This window comes from Sprattus sprattus (assembly GCF_963457725.1).
Source record: "Sprattus sprattus genome assembly, chromosome: 16".
Lineage (NCBI taxonomy): Eukaryota > Metazoa > Chordata > Actinopteri > Clupeiformes > Clupeidae > Sprattus > Sprattus sprattus.
In genome coordinates this window covers 31,162,129-31,181,833 of record NC_137914.1, presented here as the reverse complement: position 1 = coordinate 31,181,833, position 19,705 = coordinate 31,162,129, and the positions used below count along the sequence as shown (strand labels likewise).

General features: G+C 40.6%; 1 protein-coding gene across 1 annotated transcript in view; it reads left to right on the top strand.

The window, feature by feature from the left end:
• Positions 1–17,113, top strand: part of LOC308377310 (7-dehydrocholesterol reductase-like) — a gene marked incomplete at both ends in the record, with an annotated part of 39,048 nt that extends 21,935 nt beyond the window's left edge. Inside the window, 6 exons of the mRNA XM_080853893.1 lie at positions 6,906–6,996; positions 7,173–7,386; positions 8,556–8,577; positions 12,422–12,604; positions 13,612–13,743; positions 16,649–17,113. Of these exons, the coding sequence (XP_080710019.1) occupies positions 6,906–6,996; positions 7,173–7,386; positions 8,556–8,577; positions 12,422–12,604; positions 13,612–13,743; positions 16,649–17,113 (1,107 nt within the window). The remainder of the gene's footprint in view (positions 1–6,905; positions 6,997–7,172; positions 7,387–8,555; positions 8,578–12,421; positions 12,605–13,611; positions 13,744–16,648) is intronic.
• Between the last annotated feature and the right edge of the window lie 2,592 nt (positions 17,114–19,705).

The following is a 19,705-nucleotide window of genomic DNA, read 5'->3' as shown; positions in this document are numbered from 1 at the left end:
TTGTCTTTGTCTTAACCCTAGCACTTGCAAGTGTAAGGGCCAAGGGCTGAAAACTTTCCCCTATGAAATGAGACGCCACTCGGTTTCGGGTACGTCATGTGTGACTGTATGAGCTTTGAAACTAGCGATTTAAAAAAAGTTTCAATGAAGACCATGGTTGCAAATATATATGTATACAACTGTGTAGAGCAGGAAACAAGACTGTCGTCATTTTTAAATGAACTATAAGCCAAAAATACTTATATGTAGTGTATGTAGCATCTAGCTGGCAAGCTACCATATAAGCCAATGGAGTGGTGGTATACGCGCTAATTGTAACCTAAAACTACCGTTTGAAAGCTTCAGTTAAGACCTACAATACTATGCATCGTTCGTGTAGCACATTTCAGATCAAACCGAGTCATTATAAACATATAAAAAGTTGTGTAGATAGCTTTATTCATGTAAAATATTCCTCGCTTCAAACAGCCATGTTTTTTGGAAAATTCGCGAGCTGGTTTCGCTGTGTGCTCTGGGATAGCCCTTGGAGGAGCAAGGTAGCTCTCCGATCATCTTAAAAACGAGGGCCATACACCCCTCAATCTTACCCCTTAATCTTGATCAAATTGGGTATTGAGACACCACTAGCTCTCACATGAACGCGCAATTTCAAGGGTAAGGGGGAAGATAAGGGGTAAGGGGAAGTATTGAGATTGGGCCTAATTCCATGCTGTAATTATGTTTGTAGTTTTTTGGCTACTCAAAACAATTCCCTCTAAACAAGTACATGCAAATGATAAACATAAACCTGACATTTCATCTATGGAAAATTGGTGATGAAAAAAATGAAAAATCATGGTAAAACAACAGAAAACTCTTAAGTGCTCAAGGGTTCACATACTTTCAAGTGGCACTGTACATACATGCATACATACATACATACCACACACAAGGTACAACACAAGGCACAAAGACAAGGCACAAAAACAAGGCACACAAACAAGGCACACAGACAAGGCACAAAGACAAGGCACAAAGACAAGGCACACAGAACTAGGCACACAAAACAAGGCAAACGGTTTCCACACATCTAGACTCAAAACACTTCTCCTCACATCAGGGAAGTGTTTTACCTTCTTGCCTCAACAAGTTCTCTTTGGTGCCTCTGTCCATATGTCTCTCTCAGCCAGTCCTCCCCTCATGAAAATGAGGCACCTGTTAAATAGGGCACAGCCGCTTTGGCTTAATTAGGTCCACCATTGGCTTCAGGTGAGCCCAGCCACAACCATTATGGGGGTGGAGTCGAAAAGTCTTAAAGGGCACCATCCCTTTTTGCCACAGTGAGGAGGGGGAGAATTCACCTTCTCACAGACCGCCAGACTATACATTATCCTTTACGTCATAAATTCATAGTATGGTAAGATGAGTCCATTGGTTTGACTGAAAGCACACCTGACCTGATCACTATCCATTAATAATGCTTTTCCTCACACTTATTTATGCAGTAGACAGGGGTGGAATAGGCTTTCTATAGAAAGTGTAACCTCTCTTGGCTCAGTTGGTAATGCCTGAATATGGAACCCATCCTTCATTTTCATATGTCCTTAATGTTGTATATGCTTAATAATTTTTTCTGCGGTTCATGAACAATGCTGGTATTCAGGACATGGGGCGATAGTGGTACAAGAGGTAGAGAAGTCATATTGTAATCAGAAAGTTGCAAGTTCGATTCCCTGTCGAGGCGTCCTTGAGTTGTTATAGAACTTATTTTGAGCATCAAGTTCTCTTGAACTTTGGATATTATTTGTCTGTGAGTAGATATTTCGTGTTAGTGCATTTAATGCCGTTTAGATCATTCAAAAATCACTTCGAAATTCTGTTTGTAAATGTGATAAGAGAATTCATGTCCCCCCGGAATTACTCTCTGAAATGGATTGTCCCCCCCTATAATGAAATGGGATCTCGGCCCCTGGCTGAAACATTTTACAGATTATTAAATTGAATATGCAGCCTATAACATGTTATGCATGTTTGGGCATTTTACATTCTAGTGTTACGGTATTTTCAAACTGTTCTAAGAAATTGCAATGATGTTCCAAACAAATACATTTGTTGAAACAACAGAAGAAGCACTACAGCTTGTCCCTTGTAAAACTGTCCAGAACCCACGGCGATAAATATGAATCTCTATAACTTGTATTCCGATACTCCCCAACTCTGTTATTGCAAAGTTAACTAGAGGAGGGTTATGGAGGTTGAACAAAATATAAGGGATTAGTGTTTAGATATTTAGATGTTTAATTGTGGGTTTTTGGGCTCATTTCAATGAAATGCTTTTTTAAGTGACAAGCTGGGCTAATATCATGCCTGCACAAAGTCATTAGTGCCCTAAAACAGAAGGTTATGTACATAACCACTGTTCCCAGAGAAAATGGAATGAGGTACAACAGAGGTAGTATGGGATATCACACCCTCACGTACCTGGCTGAAAGCACCTCTATTTCCTCCCAAAAGGCAGATGATGGGTGGGGATGTAACTTATCGTATGTAGAGCACACATCTGCCCACATAAGATAAGTCACCACTGTCTACTCCTCAGCTCAACCCAGCACTCATCACAGAGCACAAACTGCTATGTGGGGCAAACTAGTGATCGTTGCTCTCCTTCAGGGAACCTTACGTTCCTTTTCAGTTGATTCACTTGGTACAATTGAGAAAGTATGGGATCTGTAATCACGGCCCACACAGCTGAGGCTGAACAGAATATTAACACCCAGCTGATCCAGTAGAGAGGACAGAGGAAGCCACTGATGGGGCCAACACATCCAAGCGGTAGAAGCGTACACAGGTGTGGGAGGATGCCTATAGCGCAGAGCAGAGCAGAGCAGAGCAGAGCAAACCTCCTCCACTGTTGCACCCTGTAACAATGCCCAGGATCCCCCTACTGGAATGAGCAGGCACACCCTCAAGCAAAGGCAGACCCTGACTGTTATAAGCCAGGGAGATGGCCTCCACAATACAGTGGGAAATGCCCTGACTCTTATAAGGGTGATGGCCTCCACAATACAGTGGGAAATGCCCTGACACTTATAAGTGAGACGGCCTCCATGGTCTATGGATAACTGTAGGCAGGTCCCATGATGGCATAGGTGATCTGGTAATGGGCTTCAGGGAACACATGTCCTTCATAAAGCGCATTGCAAGCTGCTAGGTACAAAACACAAGCTTTTCATGCAAAATTTCAATGGTACTTCTAAATCTGTTGTGCTGGCAGCTGGAATTCAGATCTCAAAGATACAACCAAGCAATGAAGTTTCATTTTTCTTTTCATCATCATTGCCTTTTCATCAAATGTTCCTGATTTAATAATGCCCCTCTGTCCTTCTGCCTATGGTTTTCCATGAGCTCCCTGAGGTCATTACATTTTCTTTGTAATCTTGCCATCTTTTCCCCAAATGGTTTGTTGCCACACTGTTGTTCATCCTTAGCGTATGGCACAGATGACAACTCTAAGACATTCACTGCATCTTGCTTCTTTTTCTAGTCCACCCTCTTGTTCTGCTGTGCTGCTCATACCACTCCATGTGGTTGCGTCTTTTTCCAAGTCTTTTGCAACTTTCTCAATCAGAAACTCAAATCCAGAACGTGTTGTTCAAACCGATTTACGGGATGGATCTGCCAAATACACTCGTGCCAACTATTTAAAGGTGACTTAACGACTCCTACCTATGCCCTGTTTGGTTGACCCGCACAGCCAATTAGGTTTGACCTCTCACCTGACCCCACACAAATCAGAAGTTGATACTGAATCTAATACCCCACACATTATTTTCCCTTGGGTCAACTGGCGTTACGCCCTCTTATTTCAAATTCCAACGGTTTAATTCATTTCATACAAAAATATTCCTACAATGTCTTTCTCTCTTTCCTATTTTTGGTGGGTGGTGTGTGGAAGAAGACGGATGGAACCCAGTCAGGGGACAACGGGTCATCAGATTAGGCACCTTTAATGACACAATAGTGTTTATGTCAAACACATTAACGTTCATAATGTTTATCATTCCTGCAGATCTCTCCTTTGCAAAAATCTGCTGTTAAGTCTTTTGACTGAAAATAAACCTTCCCTTGAACTACATAACTTATGATTGAGCTATAGTTTAGATAACTGCTAACATAACTGTTTCAGTTCCGCTAGCATAACTCATCAAGGTCATTCGAGTTGGTTATTTCGGTCCAGGAAAACAAACCGTTTCAGAACGATTGCATGAATGTATTGAAGTGTGCCCTTGCGTCCTAGTCCACTGTGCATCCAATTGAACAACTATCCAGCATTTTGGCTGAACAAACCAGGTCAAAATAAGTGGCAGGGAGCGGAAGAAAGCCTTGTTTTGCCCTTCAGGTGGGCAAAGGATGTGACGTTGAAAACTATAAATAAATAGCAGTTCATAAATTCTAGATCTGCATGGGTTACATCAGTTGAGCCTAGGTTTGGATGTGAAGTGTGTCTTAAACCTTAGAATGCTAACCTTAACCAGCCTCAAACCTCTCAACATGTTGTTGCACAGGATGACGTGTTTACCACGGACAACCGATCACTATTACTGTCAGATTGGGGCGGTGTATCACTATGCTGGCCCACCCCTACCTCCTCTCCATTTGCAGTCTACATCAACATTGATTTATATTTATTTGACATCAGGCCCGTCGCCAGGAACTGATTTGCGGGGGGGCATTACGTTGCATCGGGGGGGGGGCCCTTTTTTTTTATTTTTATTTTTTGACCCAGCAAAACTAGGGGGGTCTGGGGGCATGCTCCCCCATAAGATTTTTGGGAAAATAACCCTTCAAATAGTGTCCTCTAGTGGGTTTTAGGAGGAGAAATTAACACATTTAGATTTAAAATATGGCACAAAAATAAACGTATTGAAGACATCTGCTGAGATTTTGTTTTGGATGAGTGTGAAGCAGGACCCTGACCTGGGAGAGAAAGCTTAGCTTAGTTACTACCCTTTGCATCCACATATTTATGTGAGGACTCATTCTCTGCAACAGACTGCATTTAGCTTTACGCTTTGCTGGATCCATGGCATTCTTTCAGTAGCTACTGCTAGTGACTCTCTGAGACTGGGTGCACACATTAGAATGTTTCATGTTTGGAACATTAACGTTCCTTGAAGACATCTCTCAAGATCGCGTGATAACAAAATAAACATGAATAAATACCCCCATTCAAATCGGACAGCTTTTTGTCTGTATTTCCAAGTATATTGCGTGCAAAATATGCATTTTAGATGTTTATTTTTTCACAAAATGAAAATTCTGTACACCAAGAGAAAAGTCAGTGAGAGCACTCGAGCTGGAGCCGAGCCGCACTTCAGGTTCGCCACCCCTGGCCTATGGTATTATTAGTAGTAGTACAGGTAAACTTTTCACCTATAATCCAACTCCGGTACAAAAAGGTGACATACTGTATTATTTAGAATATCACAAGCTAATAAATAAGCCAGCTGAGCAGGTAGCCAACCAAGCCAACTTATAATACAGTGACACAAATTTTAGGATGGATGGTAACAATCTAGAGAACAGTAACGTAACGTAGCAGTGGGGATACCTGCTAGTAACGTTATATTTCAAGGGATGTGTGTGCATGTTGCTGCTAGTATTTCACAGTCACTGTTGACACAATGTTGATCCTGATGTAATGCTATGGCTTTTGTATCAAATCGCCAGGTTATGCCTGGTGCATACCTTGATAGCGTATCATACCTAGCGATAGCGAATTTCGCTAGCTAGCTTACTGCAAGATGCTTAATTTACACATGTGTGTTTGCAGCTAACTAGCTGTCTAGCGAAATACGCTATCGCTAGGTATGATAACTATCTTAACTGAATGGGGTCTCCCACACTGTTTAATCCACAGCCGGCACCTTTCTTCCTGTGTTTTGGACTTTGAAAATGCGGGGGGGAAATGACGCCTCCATGGTATCTCTCAGGGTAGCCTACCTTGTGTCAGATCTAGAAGTCCACTAGGCACAATGTTTAACTATACTGCGCAGCGCAGACCTCAAAGTTGTTCGACCCTACTCTCTCTCTAAGTTAGGATTGAACGAGGGCCTTTCTAGGAACGAGTTTCGCGAACGGTCAATCGTTATAGTCTGCTATTCTTTTCATTTTCATTTTTAACTTGTATTAGGTGACTGACAGGCTCGTTCGTCAAGGGCGGGCCCAACCGAGTCCCAGGGCGGGCCCGGCCCCCCAAGGCCCGCCCATAGCGACGGGTCTGTTTGACATGAACTTAACAGAGGCAAATAGATGCCTGTAGGTCTTCATTTAAGCACTCAAGCTTTTGAGTTAGCGGATGGGCTGACCGTTGATACTATACAGTGGGCTTGCTGCTCCTCACAGGATAAACAAACTTGCTGTGTTCACTACAGTGACTCACTATCAACTCTTGGGGTACAAAGTGCTATTATAAGAGAGGCTGGGCCAACTGGTTAGCATTCTAACTTTAGTAGACTTCTCAGCAACACAGTACATAGGCATTTTTGGTATTACGTCAAAACCTTTATGTCATTACATTCTGTTGATAGCTAAAATGCATGTAGCACCTTTAACCACTTTCAACAAGGCACAAGTGAGCTCAGTAAATGTGTTATATAGGTGTGATAGTGGGGCAATCTATGCCAGTGGTGTCTTGTTTAGCTTCACGTTCAATATTTGCCATGTTCTATATCCTTAAAATCTAGCAGCACTTCTCTCACTACTAAAGTCACACACACACAACCAACTATTTCATGAGCGTTTGCCTGCTGTTTGTTGTGCTTTAGTAATGCAGTCATCACATTACAGTGTTTTCAGAGGGCTATCTAAACCAAGCCTTTTTTTACAGGTGATCATTATCATCACTCAGATTATTTCCCCAACAGGTTGTGCTATACATGTGTTTCCCAGATGTTACTCACAAGTTTTTGCCTGGCTATGTCGGAGGGGTTCAGGATGGGGCACGAACCCCTGCAGGTACAGACAATGTCATTTTTGAACAAATATCTGATTAGATTCCATTAACATGGGCTATTTTGAAATGAGCATGCTTAAAATACAGAGTAGTAATAAAAGCATGTTTATATAATGGTATTTAGCAGAAAATGTATTTATTATTGAAATGCTCAGTTGTATTGTTATTGTCCTCTCAGGTCTCGTTAATAAATACCAGATAAATGGGCTTCAGTCCTGGATCATCACCCATGTGCTATGGGTAGCCAATGCCCATTACTTCCACTGGTTCTCCCCAACTATAATCATTGACAACTGGATTCCATTGCTGTGGTGCACCAACATTCTGGGTTACTGTGTGTCCACCTTTGTGTTCATCAAAGCACACCTGTTCCCAACGAATCCAGAGGACTGGTGAGGAAGGAATTCTGGAATTCTGCAGGGCTTTGCCGTTCCAAAACCAGTTCTCATACAATTTATTTGGATGGTGGTCTGCAGATGAAATGTCCACTGACTTATCCATTCATACGTATGCCTCAATCAGTTAAGCCTCAGAGATGTTCTGAACAAGAAGTTAGATAGTTGACTAGATGTGGATGAATATTTTTGGGAGGGGTATGGTACCCTTACATACTTTAACAAATTTAAGATGATGTCAACAGCCTCAATTCGTCTCAATTCAAAAGTTAGTTTGTTTGACTACAACTATAATAATTTTCTGTAACATAGACAACAGTTTTTCCTTGACTCCTCAAGCGCAGTAACATGAGCCATATGAAATGAGCACAACAGATATGTAGTAACAAGAGCTATATAGTAACCTAAAATAACACATACAAGAGTAATGGCAACTTACTGAAGTTTTTAGTTTGCTAAATTACCTGCTATGCTATTGGTCGTACTCACACGGTCAAACTAATGGTATAAATAACTAAATAACACATTTCCAAGTAATAACCTGGATAAACGGTATTAATAAAATTCCGGGACTGGACCGAAGAGATATAAGAATGAACATCATTGTTATTCAGGGAATGACATAGAGTGGACCGGCTGCATAGGTTTTGAACAGGAGACATTTTCCACTGCAGTAGAACATTATTTCCATGGTAATCTGGAGAGCTATTTAACAAGGAACCTCATATACCGTAGAAATTCTAATGCTAGTGCCCCATATCATTGCTTTGTTTTTTCAGTCCACTGAAAGACCAAATTTGACAAAGTAGAATCAGAAGCAAGAAGATCAAATCATAGGGATGTCAGTCAGCATGCATGCAGTATATACACACTCAAGAATACATATATAAAGATCATCAGATAATACATAAAAGACTGTCAGTGGCAGAGTCAGTAGCCAGCATTCAAAGTATCCGATGCATTTCTGTGAGTGGGTCATCACATATTGGCCATCAATTTGAACATGTGAATACTGGTCTGTCAGAAAAACACAACTTGATCAACTAGAATTGAGTCTAAATGGTCCACATCTGTACTACATTAAACAGGAATGCATGGACCCTGTACATTTGCTGTGTATATTTTTGGATTATATGGATTTGACAAAATGCCTTTCTTTTCTGCAGCAAATTTTCTGGAAACATACAGGTGCATCTCAATAAATTAGAATATCATCAAAAAGTTGATTTATTTCAGTAATTCTATTCAAAAAGTGAAACTCATATATTATATAGATTGTGTACACACAGACTGATCTATTTCAAGTGTTTGTTTCTTTTAATTTTGATTATTATAACTGACAGCTAATGAAAACCCAAAATTCAGTATCTCAGAAAATTAGAATATTGTGAAAAAGTTCAATATTGAAGACTCATGGTTTCACACTCTAATCATCTAATTAACTCAAAACACCGGCAAAGACTTCCTGAGTCTTTAAATGGTCTCTCAGTCTAGTTGAGTAGGCTACACAATCATGGGGAAGACTGCTGACTTGACAGTTGTCCAGAAGACGATCATTGACACCCTGCACAAGGAGGGTAAGTCACAAAAGGTCATTGCTAAAGAAGCTGGCTGTTCACAGAGTGCTGTATCCAAGCACAAAAATGGGAAGTGGAATGGAAGGAAAAAATGTGGTAGAAAAAGGTGCACAAGCAACAGGGATAACCGCAGCCTTGAGAGGATTGTGAAACAAAGCCCATTCAAGGGAGATTCACAAGGAGTGGACTGCAGCTGGAGTCAGTGCTTCAAGAGCCTACACACACAGACGTATCCAGGACATGGGCTTCAACTGTCACATTCCTGTGTCAAGCCACTCTTGAACCGGAGACCAGTGGCGGCTCGCCCATAGGGTGCGCTGGGGCTCCGCCCCCCCGCTGACCTGACTGCCTGTTTTTCTTTTCTTTTCTTTTTTAAATAATTTCTCATTTTGAAAAAATAACCTGTGTTAATACAATGATATTGATGATTTTGCTTTAGAATGGGTTTAGAACTCTCCAAAATTATATTTACATTACATTCACTTTCAAGTTCCAAGTTTAAAACGTGAACGTTTATCATTTTTGGTGTAGTAGCCAATAGGATGTCTTGCCGGGGCTCCTGGTCGATCAGCCCGTGTGTGCTGTATTTAAGCCAATGGCTCCCCTGTTGCTAGGCAAAAAAGAATACACATCCGCCAATCATCGTCGAGGAATTTTATGGGTTACGGGCGCTGAAGGCTAGAGCCCCTACCAAGATGCACCACTGCTTGTTAACAGGTATTTTCCATTCTAGCAGAGAAGTGTTAGGCGACGTCGGATGTAGTTGTTGGAGCTCAGCTAGCCCCAAATTCAGTCAAATCCTTACATCTGCATCCCTTTGGAAGAAGAACTTTTGCGGAAAAGCTAATTGTTAAACAACTCGGACCAGACAAGCCAGAAGTGAAAATAACCCAACAGACGCGAGAAAAGGGGAAAACATACACCAGAAGCTTTTCCCGAGATTGGTTCGATCGAAAGGCATGGCTAGCTGTGGGTATGTCAATGCCATCTTTTGTTTTCTTTGCCTGCTGTTTAAAACAAGTGCGTGTGATAGACAGTTCGTGGACACAGACAGGAAATACAGAACTGAAGCATTGGTCAGAACGCGTTTAACACTCTAAGGTCCAAGGCCTTTTAGACTTTTCTAAGTTGTCTGACATGCCTTGATGTTTTTGTACATTTTGCTTAACTCAAAACATTGATGCACAAATGGAATATATGATTCTATTCTAGAAGACCTCAGCAATAATATCATGTAAGTAAAAGGAATGTAGTAAAAAAAAAGTTTAATTTAAATCAAATGTAAACATACCCTTGGAAAAACCTTGTTTCAGAGGTGCTCAGACTTTGTACAAAAACACATTGTAAAGATTTATTCAGAAGACTTTTTATTTCTGAGCCTTGTAAACATAGGTGTTGGCTAAACACATGTTAGTTTAGCATTCAGAAAGGATGTCTTGTTTCACTACCACATATTTATAATTTCAGAGTGTCCTGTGCCATTCCTAAATCTGTGCCCCTACAAATGCATATTGATGAGTTGGTGTGAACAAACCTGTGACACCTCTCGCAAAGACAAAGGCAATATCCTAATGGCCCTAGAATGTCTTTGTGACCCAAAACCCCCGGAGTGAATCTTGCCACACCATGAACCAATGGAGATCACTGAATCACCATCCCCTTATCATATGAATAGCTGTCATTTGCTAATGGGTGGGTCCTTAGCAGCAGAAACCCCACTCAGATACTAGAAAGTGCAACACATCAGTTCTATTCCCCTGACAAAGTGCTTATTTATTTTAAAATTTTGAACTGTATATATTATAAAAGAAAAGGGTTCAATGTTTCCGTGGTTGTTCTTTTTATGTCTCTAAGACGAAAACTTGCGGAGCTTAAAACAGTTTTTGACAAAAAAATAAAAATATCCCGGACGAGGGATATAGACCTTAGACAGTTAAAAACATGTGCGGTCAAGAGTGCAATTTGTTGTTTCTAAGTTGTGAGCTGTTACTGTTTCATACCAGTTAAAATAATCTTTCTTCTCATACTCATACAGCTGCAGTATACATGTCTTTAAAAAAACGAAATTGTTGTAGTAGTTGTAGTAACAAAAAACTGTTGTTCCCTAGTATAATTTATCGTTATGTGTTGGCACTTTCTATCTGGACATGGACCATAATAAACATGTAACTTGTTCATTATCATTACCTGTGAAACAGTTGATTTCTACATGGCAGATATATTAATATTGTCTTTAGACCATTGGTATTGACTGGTTTGAGTTATTTTATTGGTATAGGCAAGGGGCTGTTTTAAAACTGAGCAGCACTTCTCTGCATCAACAGCTCACGTCTCGTTTTTAATTTATTGGCCTACATGAAATAGCGAACAACAAATGTATCATTGTGAATGATTTGGGATCTCCGGCTGGTCACCCGAAAATGCACCAGAATGCAGGAAATCACATCTACGAAATTCAAAAATTTCTGGGGGAGAACCCCCAGACCCCCCGCTCAAATAGCCCCACCAAAAAAATGAATCACCAGCCGCCACTGCCGGAGACGTCAGAGGCGTCTCACCTGGGCTATGGACAAAAAGGACTGCACAGTTGGTCAGTGGTCCAAAGTTCTCTTTTCAGATGAAAGTACATTTTGCATTTCATTTGGAAATCAAGGTCCCAGAGTCTGGAGGAAGAGAGGAGAGGCACAGGATCCAAGTTGCTTGAGGTCCAGTGTAAAGTTTCCACAGTGAATGATGGTTTGGGGTGCCATGTCATTTGCTGGTGTTAGTCCATTGTGTTTTCTCAGGTCCAAGGTCAGCACAGCCGTCTGTTTTAGAGCACTTCATGCTTCCCTCTGCTGACCATCCTATGGAGGTGCGGATTTCATTTTCCATCAGGACTTGGCGCCTGCACCCACTTCCAAAGGTCCCAGTACCTGGTTTAAGGACCATGGTATCCCTGTGATTGATTGGCCAGCAAACTCGCCTGACCTAAAACCCATAGATTCTATAAGGTATTGTGAAAAGGAAGATGTAAGACAATAGACCCAACAACGCAGAAGAGCTGAAGGCCACTATAAGAGCAACATGGTCTTCCATAACACCTCAGTAGTGCCACAGACTGATTGCCTTCATGCGACGCCGCACTGCTTCAGTAATTCATGCAAAGGGAGCCCAGACCAAGTATTGAGTGCTGTACATGTTCATACTTTTCACTAGTCCAACATTTCTGTGTTAAAAATCCTTTTTTCTATTGGTCTTCAGTAATATTCTAATTTTCTGAGATACTGAATTTGGGGTTTTCATTAGCTGTCGGTTATAATAATCATCAAATGTAAAAGAAATAATCACTTAAAATATATCAGTCTGTGTGTAATGAACCTATTTAAAAAAATGAGTTTCACTTTTTGAATAGAATTACTGAAATAAATCAACTTTTTGATGATATTCTAATATATTGAGATGCACCTGTATTCTATGACTACATGATGGGAATTGAGTTTAACCCTCGAATTGGGCAGTGGTTTGACTTCAAGCTCTTCTTTAATGGCCGACCTGGGATCATTGCTTGGACTCTCATCAACCTATCTTATGCCTCCAAGCAAATGGAGCTGTATGGTTATGTCACCAACTCCATGATCCTTGTCAATGTGCTTCAGGTAAGTTCTATGGCTATGTCACCAACTCAATGATCCTTGTCAATGTCCTCCAGGTAAGTTCTATGGTTATGTCACCAACTCAATGATCCTTGTCACTGTGCTCCGGGTAAGATCTCCTCCAGCATCTACATCTGTGGCCACCAATCTTTTCCAGCCCAAGATCAATTATTAAGGAGACAGGCAGGACAGACAAGCTGCCTATGGAGACATAATATGAATCTGCATATAACTTGTTGATCCAGCCTATGGAGACATTATATGAATCCAGTGTTTCCCCTACAATGATATTAGGGTGGCGCCCCGCCCCCCCCCAACGGCCCCGCCCGCCCCCCCGGAAGCTCAAGATAATTGTGATTTTTTTTTTTTTAATAAATATAGCGCCAGATCACAAAATAAGTCATTTAAGGTTACCTTTACCATAAAACATGTAAAATTATACTTATTTTTGAAGTAAAACTGCTTATCCTAACCCCTAATCCTGAAGTATAATTGTTGCATACTGTTACTGTAAGATGTTATATTGACTGCTGTCATTAAAAGAAACACATGAACATCATAATTCATTTAAGTGTTTGTGTCCGCCACTGCGGCGCATCGCGCCCCTGCCGCCGTCCCCCTCCCCCCCTAAGCTGTAAACCTAGGGGAAACACTGGAATCTGCATATAACTTGCTGATCCAGCTCACAAAAATGATAATGTGCATACATTCTTGTCAAACAACACACAAGACGAAAGAAATTTACAATTTCAGCTGTTTTTTGCTAAAGGCTTCCTCCAGTTAAATAGGTATTTGTCATTACTATGGTTGCTACTGGTTCATGCCTCAAGCTTTGTGAAGTGCCTAGAAACAATGTTAGTTAATGTATTATGAATAAATTAAATGTATTTTAATTTAACTGAATATGCACAAATATGCACATCTGTCTACACATAAATTGGAAGAGACGTAAACTTAAACGTATCTAAATAAACCCTCAGAATTTCCTTTCTGCCCTTCCTTCCTTTTAGGCCAAGTACGTGCTAGACTTCTTCTGGAATGAAGCGTGGTACTTGAAGACCATTGACATATGCCATGACCACTTTGGCTGGTACCTTGGCTGGGGAGACTGTGTGTGGCTGCCCTTCCTTTACACCCTACAGGTTTGGGAAACAGATTTATTTATGAAGGACTATTAGGCATTACACAATAGATTGACAAAGACAAGACAAGAAGGCACACATGAAATGATTGGAAACATCCGGGAAAAAATGGCTTTAACAGTGAAGTATCTTAAAATCAATTGCTAAAGCATCTCCACAGGTGATTTCTATTCATTGGAATGCAAATGAACTGGATGAGTCTCATCATTGAGGCACTGGGTGCCAGATATCTTGTTTGAAGATATAAGCCAATCAGAACAGAGGTGGTTGCACGGTGGCCAAAGCAACCTCTCATTCTAAGGGGTATAAATGGGGGGGAATGGATGTCTAAAACAGAAAGCAGCTGTTTTCCATACAACTAATACAGTCTTCATAAAAACTTATCAGAGATTCACACAAGATAGTGCAGAGGTGTATGATATGACTCATTTAATATGCGGTATTCCACCTACAAATATAGATATATATATATATATATATTAGAAAAATACAAACATGACCATATATATATATACAGTATATAGTGGTCATGTTTGTATTTTTCATGTATTTTTGTTTTTGTTTGTATAACAAGTTGTCTGAAACGTGCATGGATATGTAAAATAATGCACTCAGTCCAATATCAAAGAAGGGTTTTGATCACTTCTTTGAGTACAAAAGTTACACCTTCTCATTTCAACACCTAATATGTATGCCCTGGAATATGGAATCAGATCAATGCCATAAATATTTTGTAATCTGTAATATAGATTTTGTATCTGTAATATAAATTTTTGTATCTGTGAAACCATCTACACTTTCAAAACCTATACAGATACGGATTTCAAATACGAAATGTATCTACACTTTCAAAAACTATCTTCACTTTCAAAATCTATTTACAGATACGGATTTCAAAAACGAAATGTATGTACACTTTCAAAAACTATCTACACTTTCAAAATCTATCTGCAGATACGGATTTCAGTTACGAATTACAAAATCTTTTTGGCACTGTTTTTACGTGCCAAAAAAGAGCCAATCAGTGCTTTTGGCAGATTTTCTAAAGCGCCAATCAACACATTGTATCCTGTACTGACTAGCCAATCAGCGCTAGCTTTCTGGCAACTGCTGGCCTGCCTGGGAGAGTTTAGTGAAACGGTGTATGCAGCAGTCATGGATCAGAGACAGAGAAATGGCGCAAGTAAGAAGTCCTATATTTGGAGTTGTTAATAAGGTTATTGTAAAACGCACAATCACAGTCAGTGGTTTTCACTCCACACTTCGTTCCACCTGTTTCAAAGATCCTTGTCGTTGTATGGAAGATATTATGATCTGCCTTGGTAGCTAACGAAAGCTAACGTTAGCATTTTCGTGACCGATCTCCTATTCACATTTAATTAAGTTAACCATGAACAGTATTCATATTCACATTATCACGATTAGAACATTTAGCAGACAGACTGCTATTGTCTTGTTCTCCAGACACATGCAAAGTGGTGGTGGGGGTATACCTTTAAGTGCATATGCATCCACAACAACTGGATAATGACCAGCCTGATTTCAAAACCAACTTGCAATGTCATTTTCTTTTCATGGCACTTTGGGGTAGCCTATTTGTAACCATTTTTTGAAGTCCTTGAAAACGCTTTATTGTATATTTTTTGTGGAAGCGAGTTTTATAGCGTCTCAGTGGAAGAGATATGAGGCAGCAAGCTGGAGTTCTCGCCACACTTTCATTAGATTCTATTTGTTAGATGTGGCTGACACCAATTTCTTAGTTACAATGCGTTCTGCAGCCAGGCGATCTCTGAATCGCCAGAGCCTAAGATAAACTAAATAGTACAGGTGTTCATCAGCTCTTACGTGGTAGAAGGCAGTGGACAGAGCCTGCGGAGAGTTACGAGTTTTGTGCCGAGGAAAACAACACGTTGCTTGCATGCAGAGCTCATGTCAAGCACATTAAAAGTATGTCACCAAGCACCGCATTCCCACATGAGTGTCATAACCACTGCCCCTTTGGGCCAGACATAAGGCATGCTTGTTTAACTTCCCCCACGGCATTCGTACACCCAATTGTATTCAAACCATGGGGGGACACCTCAGATCTCTCCCTAGGCAGAGCGGTGGCAGATTCAGGTTAGAACTATTGAATAATGAGCGTGCTAGGTCCCGACAAAGCGCTGATTGGCTAGTCAGTACAGGATACAATGTGTTGATTGGCGCTTTAGAAAATCTGCCAAAAGCGCTGATTGGCGCTGTTTTGGCACGTAAAAACAGTGCCAAAAAGATTTTGTAATTCGTAACTGAAATCCGGATAGATTTTGAAAGTGTAGATAGTTTTTGAAAGTGTAGATACATTTCGTATTTGAAATCCGTATCTGTAAATAGATTTTGAAAGTGAAGATAGTTTTTGAAAGTGTAGATACATTTCGTATTTGAAATCCGTATCTGTAGATAGGTTTTGAAAGTGTAGATGGTTTCACAGATACAAAATCTATATTACAGATACAAAATCTATATTACAGATTACAAAATATTTATGGCATTGATCTGATTCCATACTGGAACAGTACAGATGAAGAGTAGAGATATAAAAATGGCTTCTGTAGGTTTCTCCTCGCAATTACATTTTACACACGAAATCTTTTCTTGAAATGTGGCTTAAAATCTTTCATTGAGACAGGCAATCTCTTATGTTATCCAATCAACCAATTTTATGACACCAATGTCATTCTCTGCTCATAATTGTGTGGTGTTTCACTCAGCAGGACCATCTTCAAGCAATGTTAGTGTTATTCACTTTTTTTAGTTAGTCATAATTTATATTTGGATATGAATATATGGATGTTCTACCCTGGAACTGCTTGAGAATGTTTGTGCACTTGGCGATTACAATAGTTGACCCACATTGTTTTTTTGACAGGGACTATATCTGGTCTACAACCCCATCCAGCTCACCATACCTCAAGCTACAGGTGTTCTCATCCTGAGACTTGCGGGTTACTACATCTTCCGTGCTACCAACCACCAGAAGGACTTCTTCTGGCGTAATGAAGGAAACTGCCTCATCTGGGGTCAAAAACCCACATTCATCGAGTGCCAGTACCACTCCTCTGATGGCAAAACCCATAAAAGCAAGCTGCTAACGTCAGGCTTTTGGGGCCTGGCACGTCACTTCAACTACACTGGTGACCTGATAGGTTGCCTGGCCTATTGTGCTGCTTGTGGAGAGACACACCTGTTGCCATACTTCTATTTGGTGTACATGACCATTCTGCTGGTCCACCGCTGTGTGCAAGATGAGCACCGCTGCAGCTGCAAGTATGGTGATGACTGGAAGCGTTACACAGATGCCGTGCCCAACCGGCTCATACCTGGAATATTCTAGAAGGTTAGAAGGTAACAGAGATTGTGGGCTTGAGGATGGTGTTGAATGATAACCCATGCAAAAATGGACATACTGCCAGATTCTACATGAGAACAAAAATAAACAACAATAAGTGAAGAGACATCTCCATCCAGCTTTTTACCTCATCATTCTTTGTGACAGGGGCGAGTTTAGGCTATTTTTAGTGGGGCCATGGCCCCACCGTGAGATAGCTTGGCCCCACCTGGCTCAGCACATTTTAAAAATATTATATTATGCGAAAATCTTGCTCTGCCATCGCGCAATACTTTGGTTGCACTGGCCAATCTGGCAACCTTGTATGTCTGGCAACGCTGCTTCAAACGAGGCTTATGACTCGTCCACTTATCAACTACATCTCTTCTTATTGGTTTGCACATTCTACTGCTCGACAGTTTGATCTGGTAGTTAGCTAGTTGCGCCCATAAACATCACATTTCTGGAGCGGCGAGCACCTACAAGAGATAAGAAGGTAGCCTAAGGGCTCAGATACACATACGCGTTTTGTTAAAAACGCGACGCTAGGAAATACATTGATTCCTATGGTACGGCGCGCTTTCACGCAAAGCGCCCCGTACCATAGGAATCAATGCATTTCCTAGCGTCGCGTTTTTACAAAAACGCGTATGTGTATCTGAGCCCTAAGTGTTTCTTCTTCAGTAGACGTGTGTGTTGTAAGAAAATATACACCGACACCAGATTATGCAAGCGTCTTCACTTCACTGAGAAACGTATCACCTGAAAATGTTCGCACCGAGTGTGTTGCAAGGCATTAGCAATTGGATTCAATTGAATTGAACTGAACAGACACAACAGTGTGTCGACCCGGCTAATTTGGGCATCATGGCGCTGTGGTTCACTGACAATTTTAATCCTATGTTGGTAGTCCAGTAGAAGTAAATAGCTGGCAAATGTGGGAGCCACTGAGTGCATTTAGCCAGGTTGAAACCTAGAATACGGGGTCAAGAGTGCGGCCGAGTGCAATTCCCCGACGTTAAACCGGACATTTTGAGATGTTAATGGAACTTTGGGAAAATCTGATCGATGGTTCTTCCGAAGTAGGTTGCTTAGATACTCACTTAGTTCTTATTACTGTATGTTTTTGTGTGAAGTGAATGGGATGTGAGTGGACAGATCTTTATTCCGCCTTTGTCAGGTATTAAAAACTTTCAGTTTGTCCTCCTGCCCACTAGAGACCCCCTGTCCTTCTTCTGTTTAGGGCCCTTCTATTTTTAATCCACACAGAAAGAGACCTTATTTGTTTATTTTATTTATTTATTTTTCTATTATTATTTATTTATTTATTTTCAACCAAGTGTGTGGTGTTCGTGTTTTTTGGCTCAATGATTAATCATTTTAGTGACCATTTTATTTATTTTCTAGCATTTGTTTTTGTTTTATCTCTTTACTCCCATAGTAAATGTTGAGTTATCTTCAATATTTGTCTCAGTCTCTCTGTTACCCATCTCAAGCCAGTCTTTTGAAATGAAGAGTTTAAAATTGACTGTTGCAGGGGGAAACACTACTCAAAGCAAATCTAATACTGCAGCTCGAAAATGTATAAATGAACTAGTTCACCTCATATAGCGAGAAATAATGTGCCTCTGTGAGCACTGGGGGCTGGGCCCCCCTAAAGACCAGATCCTAAAATCGCCCCTGCTTTGTGAGATGTTCAAATAACAATGTAGGTATATCTGTGAGCTATATGTGAAATAAATAATCTTTTTACCTTGGAATAAGTGAGTTATGCATTTCATTGTACTGAATTTTGTGCCTTGACCCCTTTGAGCAAGCACAATGGCGACAGGGGCAAGAAAAAACTCCCTGTTAATCTGGAAGAAACCTTAAATGGTATTCCGCACAATCAAGAAGAAAATCAAAAACTCCTCAAAAATCTGTTGAAGATAGAGAAAGACCTAGAGGTTATGAATTTTGTCGTCTTGTAGACCCATGTCCATTTACCCCAGATGCTGCCAGAGAGATCCGAAACTCTTTAGAGGTGATGTGTGGGTTGACTTTAACCTGATTTATTCTTCTTCTGGTGCTTCATCAGTCTTGATGGGCGTCCACTTCTAGGCAGAGATGCGGTCATGTTGAATGCCCTCCATTTCTAAATTATTTGTCTTGGATGGATGGATGGAGCTGGAATCTTTTGGAGATGGTCTTGTAGCTTTCCCAAGACTGATGGGCTGTCAGTACCTTCTTCCTGATGTTCTCGGATATCTAGTTTCCTTTGGCATTGTTGATCTGTGTGGGTACACCTGGGCACTACAGTAGTTTGGTTGGTTTCCTCTTTCTTTTAATCTGTGTTGCCCAACCCTTTTCCTAAGGATGTCTCAGTTGATTGGTTTGCTTAATTGACTAATTAAGCACTCAAATATGTTTCACCGAATCTGTTACCTGCTTGACTTTACCAATGCACCTGGGGGTTCACTTACTTTTGAAAATACACTAATTCCATGTTTCATGAAGTTTTTGGGCTACTCAAACAATTTCCTCTAAACAAGTACATGCAAATGATAAACATAAACCTGACATTTCATCTATGGAAAATTGGTGATGAAAAAAAAAGGA